Below are 9,656 nucleotides of genomic sequence, written 5' to 3'. Positions count from 1 at the left end.
ACCAGCCCTGCAAGAAATTCTCAAGGGAGTCCTACATCTGGAATCCAAAAAAAATAATCACTATCACAAATACACAAGAAAGAACAAAACTCACTGCTAAAACAAAAATGCTAATGAGAAAGAAAAAAGAAACTCTATCTTACCACCTCAAAAAACCAATAAATGCCTTTTCTGTCTGTGGATGCTGCCGAGGAAGCATGATTAAAGTCTCTTTCCACTGCTGTCATGTGTAAGTCAGAGTCTCCTAAAGAGCCCAAAACACTGTGGAAGCTCTTCCCTGGAGGGTTGAGCTTTGAAACAACTGATGAGAGTCTCAGCAGCCATTCTGAGCAATGGAGAATGCTCATGGATTGTGTGGAATGCTCATGGATTGTGTGGAATGCTCATGGATTGTGTGGAATGCTCATGGATTGTGAGGGATCAAAACACTAAGCACTCCAGGGGCATTGCATTTGTCACATATGCCACTGTGGAGGAGGTGGATGCAGCCATAAATGCAAGGCCACACAAAGTGAATGGAAGAGTGTGGAACCAAAGAGGGCTGTCTCAAGAGAGGATTCTCAAAGCCAGATGCCTACTTAATTGTAAGAACGATCTTTGTTGTCAGCATTAAAGAGGACATTGAAGAACATCATCTGACAGATTACTTTGAACAGTATAGGAAAATTGAAGTGATTGGAATCATGACTGACAGAGGCAGTGGCAATAAGAGGGGCTTTGCTTTTGTAACCTTTGATGACCATGACTCCATGGATAAGATTGTCATTCAGAAATACCGTCCTGTGAATGGCCAAAACTGTGAAGTAAGGAAAGCTCTGTCAAAGTGAGAGATGGCTGGTGCTTCATCCAGCCAAAGAGGTCAAAGTGGTTCTGGAAACTTTCGTGGTGGTCATGGAGGTGGTTTGGGTGGGAATGAAAACTGTGGTTATGGAGAAAACTTCAGTGGTCATGGTGGCTTTGGTGGCAGCCATGGTGGTGGTGGATGTGATGGCTGTGGGGATGGTTATAATAGATTTGGTAATGATGAGAGCGATTTTGGAGGTGGTGGAAGCTACAGTGATTTTGGCAATTACAACAGTGTTCAAATTGTGGACTCATGAAGGGTGGAAATTTTGTAGGCAGAAGTTCTGGTCCCTATGGTGGTGAAGGACAATATTTTGCCAAACTATGAAACCAAGGTGGCTATGGTGACTCCAGCAGCAGCAGTAGCTATGGCAGTGGCAGGAAGTTCTAATTAACTTCCAGGAAACAAAGCTTAGCAGGAGAGAAGAGCCAGAGAAGTGACAGGGAAGCTACAGTTTCCAACAGATTTGTGAACTCAGCCAAGTACAGTGGTGGCAGGGCCTCCTGCTACAAAGAAATCATGTTTTAGACAATACTCATGTGTATGGGCAAAAAAACTCAAGGACTGTATTTGTGACTGATTGTATAGCAGGTTATTTTAGTTCTGTTCTGTTGGAAATATAAAGCTTTCAAACAAAGGGATTTAATGTAGAATTTTTTCTTTTTTTTGCAGCCATGCTGTTGATTGCTAAATGTAATAGTCTGATCACGATGCTAAATAAATGTGACTTTTAAAAAAAAAACCAACAAACATCTAAAGAAAACATTAAAAGGGGAAGAAAGTCCCACGTTTGGGGGGGACTGTAAATTAGCACAGCCACTATGGAAAACAGTATGGAGGTTTCTCAAACAACTACAGATATAACTACCATATCATCCAGCAATCCCACTGCTAGGTATATACCCAAAGCAATGGAAATCATCATATCGAAGGGATATGTGCACTCCCATGTTCACCACAGCTCTATTTACAATAAACAAAAGCTGGAACCAACCTAAATGTCCAATAACAGAGTGGATAAGGGAAATGTGTTATATATACACATTGGAATACTACTTGGCCATAAAAAAAATGAAATTCTGCCATACGCAGCAACATGGATGAGTTTGGAGAAAGTTAAGTTAAGCAAAATAAGCCAGGAACAGAGGGAAAAATACCACATGTCCTCACTCATAAGTGGGAGGAGCTAAGAGAGAAAGAAGGAAGGAAAGAAAGACCACAATGGTGTGTTGGACTTGCAGAAAGAGACAACATGTTGACCTAGGGTTGCCAGGGGCAGGGGAGAGGGATTTGGGAGAGGTTGGGTGGGGAACATGGGGAATAACTGCGATTTGAGGTGGTGGGCATGCTGAGAGTATTGATCTGCTCAGCACATCTTGTGCACATGTGTTAACAATCAGCCCTGTGCCCCATGAATATGTATAATCAATAAAAAAAATTTTTTTTAAATAGGATAACATGGTTACTAGAACTGGGAAACACTGTCATTACTTGCCTGAATACCTGTTAAAAAATCACATGGTGTCAACACAGTACAATCAGTTATGTCTCAATAAAAAAAAATCACATGGTAAAAAAATAATAACTATAATATATCAATATTAATAATTGTAACAAATGTCCCACACTAATATAGCATGTCAATAATAGGAGAACAAAAATAAATAAATAATACAAAAAACTGTATACGAGGGTGGGAGAAGAATATGGGAACTACCTGTACTTTCTGCTTCAATTTTCTGTAAAACTAAAGCTGCTATAAAAATAAAGAAAAAATAAAAATAGTTTTAAAATACCCTCCAATTTCACTCAGAATAAAAACGAATTCTCACAAAGGCCTACTGTTCCTCCAGAATTGGACCCTCCAGTTACTTTTTGACATCTTCTCCTAAACACTGTCCTTGATGTCCCAATCACAGTCCCCGTCTCTGCACTGACACCCTCTTATAGACTATTCAACACTCCTTACCTCACTGCCCTGCCAAATTGTTTTTATTTTGTTTATCACCAACATACTTTCTATACTTTATTTATTGACTTTATTTATTATTTGTATCCTCCCACTATCTATGACAGTAAATATGTTTGTCTGTTTTGTTATCTGCTATATTTTCAGTGCCTTCAGTATAAATTGGCTCTCTATAAATAACTGTCGAGTGAATAGTTTTTTACACTTTACTGTATTTTTTATGTAAATCACAGATGCCAGAGAGTTTCTATAATCACAAAGCCCCTGTCTCACATGAATGCCTTTCCTGCATCCTATTCACAATTAATTCTTGTTCCAAATTAAATTTAAAAATCTTGAAACTCCATTCCCCACTACTAAAATTCCAAAAGAGATTGAGATTTGTTTGAATTCAATTTATCCCTCTTCCCCCCTTCACTGAAAGGCATCAACTTTTCCCAACTTCCCTAACATTTTTAAATAAGTTCCGTATTTGTGTGCACAGTGTTACTAACTTATACCAACCTAGCTGTCTCCAAATTGAGACATTCCATATGAGTACAGTGTTGGAAAGCCGGGGAAATGTGTACTCATTACACATTATCTAACTTGTGTTTCTGTCAATGTGAAAGCTTATAGCAACATCATGGAGCTATAATCGTCTTTTGTTTACAAATTGGACTGATAGGAAATGATTTGAAGCCTGTTTTCGTCTAGTTTTTCGGCAATCTTACTGAAACTTACATATATATGGTGTCCTCTGAGCCTTGCGAGCCTTAAAAATTGGACTCTTGAAGTCTCTTGGGCACAGCATTTGGCAAGTTTTAATGAGATTCTGATTGAACTGTGATTAAGGGGATAGATTTTCTCCAACAATTTGGACACCGACCAAAATCTGTCCATATGTGTGTATGTGTACACATGTGTATGTGTTCATGTCTTGGCAGCATTTTAATAACTCCCATTGAAACTATATCACCAAAATTGGAATCAGCCACCGGACTTTCACTATCTGGTCCAATAATATTTTCTTAACAACATTAACCCTGAGGCTGAGGGATTTGGACATAAGATAGGGAGATAGTGGAAGAATTTAAAGGCATAATTCCTTGAGTCTACCCTTTCTCTCCTGAAAATGGAGCAAAGACAAAAAGATATTTAATCTTCCAAAAGGCTTTACCATCAGACATTTTCAAGAATCGATTTCAACAGTCTTCTGTTATACATTGTACCTAATAGCATACAATTTGTATCTGAAGTTCCAGAATCAAGGGAACTAGGTAAAGACATCAACCTGCTAGGTAAGGATAAGGTTATATATATTGAAATTGAGATGTCATTACTAATTACAAATAAACAATTTGACTGTGATTTTTTCAGGTATATTAAGTGGTTCAGAGTCAAGATAATCATCTCTATGACAGAAATAATAAAGGTGGGTGTTAAATATTGGGGAAAGTGATGTTGTGTTAAGAGGGATGCAGAAATGTGGTTTATTTGGTGTAAGGCAAGGCCTCATACATTTTCTGTGACCCTTTGAGTTGCTAACTGATGAGGCTGCCTCAGACTGAAGTTGATGCAAATTGCCCCGTTCTTTCGAGTGCTTCTCTTCAGACTTTTTCAAACACTGTTGTTATACAGATGTAGACCTTATATAGAATATTGATATAAAATTGTTTTCTTCCATCCTATTTCCATCTCTTGTATTTTATACATATGCAGGTATTTCAAAAAGCTCATGGAAAAATAGAATTAAAAGATAATGCAAATCTTTCCATGAACTGTTTGAAGTAGCTTCAGATGTACCTTCAGCCAAATATAGATTTGTGGTATGTTCCATATAAAAAACAGGGTAATGTTACATTAATGCTTAACAGATTGTGGTGAGAATTAATTGGCATTTTATACCAATTCAGAAATAGTAGGCTTTATTATACGAATTCAAAACATAAAAGCTTTTTTAACTAGTGAAAACCATCATTTCCCCTAACACATCTTCTTTTCCACCCAAATCTATCTCTAATTCTCTCATGACATATCTCATTCTATCATGCAAGACATTCATCAGTTTACACAAATCATCCACTTCTGTCAGGCTGTGAACATTGACAATGTAGTCCAATTTATCCCCACACATCTGAAGACTAACAAACGTTCGTTCGTTATGTATAAGGTATAACAAGTAATAATTGTAAAAGTTTTTTGAATGATGAACAATGGCTTATGAAAGACATGCATAATTCTAAAGATAGTAGTGCCTCTCACTGCCTTATGATCCCTCCACCCTCCTGGCTTTGGTACAGAGAGGGAACAAGCAGAGGAAAGTGTGACTGATATAGTATGGGCCACCTCTCAGAAGAGGGTCACTATCTTTTCCTCTCCCTCAAGCTCAAGCAAGAGTCACAGCTTTCCATCACCACTTTTCAGAACACCCCTGCCATGTACTCAAAAAGGTCATGATCAGAGTGAGAATAAAGTCAAAGGACATTGCCCACACCCCCACGAAAAAAATATTTTAGGTTCTTATATTCAATCTGAATATAAGAACAAGAAGATCAGTAGGCTTAGGTCAATCATCCAACAACCAAATAATACCTAAGAACTATAAAATGTAATAATAAATCCTTTATTAATAGGGTAAGAGTCCTTCTGTTACTAATAAAAATCTCCTTACACTTCACACTCGCCCACTCTGTGACAACCACACTGAATTTTCCAATGTTCTGTGCTCAATCACGTCATTCTCACCACTGACTGACCTTGTGTGGGCTGTTGCCTTTGAATGATATATCCCTGCTTCTGTTTCTTGAAAATTCATCAAGACTGACTTAAAACCTCACTTCCTCTAGGAAACCACCCAAACTAGCCCCAGAGCTCTTCTGTGCTCCCACAGCACTCCATTTGTGCCAGTATCTCACCCCGTGCTGGTTTATACATTTACATATTTGTATTTTTCATCAGATTGAAAATTGCTCCAGCGTGAGGACTTGGTCATACTCATGTGTACTTTGCTAGTACTGGCAGAATCATGTAGAGGGTTCTACAGAGGCGCGAGAGATTGGGTTCAGCCTACAATGACGCCACTCTAATGTTGGAATTTACTTTTTATATAAGTAACTCACCTGGGCTGTTTGTCTGCCACCTTTATTCTAAAATGAATGCGAAAAAAATCTGCTCAATTGAAAGCTGGAACAATGATTGTACGTTATACCACATAGAATGTAAGTTTGGAGCTAAACAGAACTCCAAACTTCCAATGGGGAACTTCAGTGGCACCCTTTACTATTGTGAATTTGGGGAAATGAGCTCACCTTTCTAAATATTATTTCTTCATCTCTAGAGAAGAAGTAAAACCCCCTTCTTCAGAGCAGTACATAAGAGAGACATTAACAAGACACTTCAACTCTCAGGGTGTGAAGAGTGTGGGGGACATTAAACTCCACAACTGTTTTTTTCCAGCCACCTACAGATGTATCTATTGATGATGGTGAAGACAGGAAAAGGAGAGGAGAAACAGAACAGGGAGTGAAAGCAGATCACCAGTTGGTTCCTGCCTTTTGGCAGAACCTGAAATGGGGGCTCCTGTCTCCAGACCCAGGGATCTGCACCCTCATTCACTCTTGCAGCCTCTGAAGTGAGTCTGCTCCTTGGTTCCTATTCCTCCTCCTCTCTGCTGCCTAAAACTGATATTATCCACAGTATCCATCCCACACAGTCCACAGATGAGGAGTCAGTGTCCCCATCATTCAGCCAGTTGACGGCAGAATAAAGACAAGATGGACCCAGTGCTTCGATCTCCCAATACAGAGCTCTCTGCATTACATCTCACTGTCTTTCCCAGCTGGGAAATTCCTCCTTACGGAAAAAAATAAATCATCTTTCAGAGTTCCAGACCTTCCATAGCTTCTTATCATAATGTGTTTCTGCAAGGTGTAGAAAAATAACTGATAATAATAATAATAAAACAGGAGCAGTTAAATAAAAAATAACTTACAGATGATCCTTTTACTTCTTGCTTTTAGGGAAGCCAGAACCTTTTGCCCCCTAAAGCAGCATTAAGTGACAAGAACAAATGAAAAAAATTTCTTAAAGTGGAATAAACAGAGAAAAGTTGTATTAGATTGGAAGTTTTGTACCAAACGCGTCAAATTGATCTTTGGTAATTGCATCTTTTTAAAACATGCTATGCAGTTTCAGGAGGACGAATACTACATGAGTTCCCTTCTAAAAGAGTCAGTCATGGAAACAGAGTAGAGGGGTCGTTGCCAGGGGCTGATGGGAGGAGAAAATGGGGAGTTGTTGTTCAACAAGAATAAAAATTCAGTTATATGAGATGAATAATTTCTAGAGAATTGCTGTGCAATACTGTGCCTACACTTACCAATACCCTATTGTACAGCAAAAAATTTGTTAAGATAGAACTCATCTTAAGTGTTCCAGCCACAATCAAAAAATTGATATTATTAGAGATTTGGTTTTGCTCATTGTTTCAATCTGTTTTTAATAGCTAATTTAAAAATTATCAAATAGTTATTAAGCAAATAATCTGATTAGTATAAAGTAGTCACACTGATAAGTTTACAAAATGGAATAATGGGCTGCAACTTTAAGAAATTTGACATAATATAGCCAAGAGCAACGAAACTGACTCATGCCACAGCAACACTGCAATTAGAAACAGGACAGTATCCTTTTTTAGCAAGGCAAACCCTCTTGAAATCAACAGAATGTTTGCTAATACGAATATTAAACCTGTATACTATACATTTCCCAATGCCTGGAACCATGTCTTACTTATTTTGTGTTTAGTGCTTTGGACATTCTTGACATTCAAAAAATGTGCATGGAATAAAAGATAAATGATAAATAAAAATAATAAATTAAATTAAATATGCTATGTAAATGTCACTCACTATTAAACATATATGCTAATTCTTTCCAAAAATAGTTTTAAAGAATTTAAAGAATTACTGAATGACTTTGCATGTGATAATTTAGTTTGATCACTAAACTGATTGTAATCTTAAAATTGTGGACACACAGCTCAACAAATTGCAAACACCACAGCCACATGGGGAAGCTTCTGATTTCCATTCTTACTACTTAGGAGGACAATAAAATAAATAGCCCAGTGCTTTCACATGACACAGCTGGGAAAAAAAAGAGCAAAAAAGAGGATGATTCAATGGAGATGAAAAACTGCACCAGGGTAAAAGAATTTATTTTCCTTGGATTAACCCAGAATCAAGAAGTCAGCTTGGTCTTGTTTCTTTTCCTACTTTTCGTGTACATGACAACCCTGCTGGGAAACCTCCTCATCATGGTCACCGTGACCTGGGAATCTCGCCTTCACACACCCATGTATTTTTTGCTCCGGAATTTATCTATTGCCGATATCTGCTTTTCCTCCATCACAGCTCCCAAGGTTCTGGTGGACCTTCTGTCTGAGACAAAGACCATCTCCCTCAATGGCTGCTTCACTCAAATGTTTTTCTTCCACCTTATTGGAGGGGTGGATGCATTTTCTTTGTCAGTGATGGCTTTAGATCGATATGTGGCCATCTCCAAGCCTCTGCACTATGTGAGCATCATGAGCAGAGACCGTTGCATTGGGTTAACAGTGGCTGCCTGGGTGGGGGGCTTTGTCCACTCCGTCGTGCAGATTTCCCTGTTGCTTCCTCTCCCCTTCTGTGGACCTAATGTACTTGACACTTTCTACTGTGACGTCCCCCAGGTTCTCAAACTCGCCTGTACAGACATTTTCGTACTTGAACTATTGATGATTTCCAATAATGGACTGCTCACCACTCTGTGGCTTTTCTTACTCCTGGTGTCCTATTTGGTGATATTATTATTACTAAGGTCTCAGTCAGGAGAGGGAAGGAGAAAAGCCATCTCCACCTGCACCACCCACATTACTGTGGTGACCCTGCATTTTGTGCCTTGTATCTATGTCTATGCCCGGCCCTTCACTGCCCTCCCCACAGATAAGGCCATCTCTGTCACCTTCACTGTCATTTCCCCTCTGCTGAACCCTTTGATCTACACTCTGAGGAACCACGAGATGAAGTCAGCCATGAGAAGACTCAGGAGAAGACTCCTGCCTTTGGAAAAGGAATAGAAAAAAATTCCCCAACTCTTCTTCACCAACGATTTCTTTAATTATTTTTTCGTAGATTCATATTTATAGACTCAAATACATTGTCAATAAACCAACAACACTGACTGGTATCCATTCATTTTTCTTTTTAAGTTAGTGGGTAACTGATAACCCAAGCTTGTGCTCAGGATGAAGTAACTAGTGTTATAGAATTGAGCTGATTGATGTATTTCCACTCAAAGACCAAAGTAACAGTATGTCAATTAAGACAACTATGTAGAAGGCAAATAGGGTAATGAAGTCCAACTCTTTTTTTAGAAGATAAGAAAATAGAAGTATAGAGAGATAAAGTGATTTGTTCAAGGTCTTATGTCAAGTTAATTACGGACACGTCTTCAAAATTCTCCCATTATTCTTTCACTACGTGAACGTAATTTATTACATTATTGCACTATAATCCTATTCTAGAAAAATTTCATGGTCAGTGCCTCTGAAATTCACATAAATGGATATGTACGGACTATCTCAGATTGAGAAATTTGCCTCTGTTTAGTTAAATTCCCCATGAGCCCATGAGCTACTGAAAATTTCATAGACACATATTGATTATCTTCCTAGATTCCTATCAGGAGGAAAGAAGCTTGGAAAGATTTCTCATAACAGCCTAAAGGTATTTATCTTAATGCAAAACTAGACAAAAAAGAAAAAACTAGACATGCCGGATTCACATTCCTGTGATGAGTTTAGACAAAGGCAGAACCTCA

The 9,656-nt window shown here is 38.3% G+C and overlaps 1 protein-coding gene and 1 pseudogene across 1 annotated transcript; both read left to right on the top strand.

The window, feature by feature from the left end:
• The first annotated feature begins 225 nt into the window (after window positions 1-225).
• Window positions 226-1,234, top strand: LOC103582662 (annotated as a pseudogene).
• A 6,743-nt stretch (window positions 1,235-7,977) lies between these two features.
• LOC103582661 (olfactory receptor 4D10) lies at window positions 7,978-8,913 on the top strand. The gene has a single exon (XM_008564196.1). The coding sequence runs from the start codon at window positions 7,978-7,980 to the stop codon at window positions 8,911-8,913; it is 936 nt and encodes a 311-aa protein (XP_008562418.1).
• The last annotated feature ends 743 nt before the right edge of the window (window positions 8,914-9,656 follow it).

This window comes from Galeopterus variegatus, unplaced genomic scaffold (assembly GCF_000696425.1).
Source record: "Galeopterus variegatus unplaced genomic scaffold, G_variegatus-3.0.2 Scaffold17232, whole genome shotgun sequence".
Classification (NCBI taxonomy): Eukaryota; Metazoa; Chordata; class Mammalia; order Dermoptera; family Cynocephalidae; genus Galeopterus; species Galeopterus variegatus.
This window is presented reverse-complemented; position numbering and strand designations above follow the sequence as displayed.

Coding starts and splice junctions, on each gene's coding strand:
- LOC103582661 (XM_008564196.1), top strand. CDS start 7,978: ATGGAGATGAAAAACTGCACCAGGGTAAAAGAATTTATTTTCCTTGGA.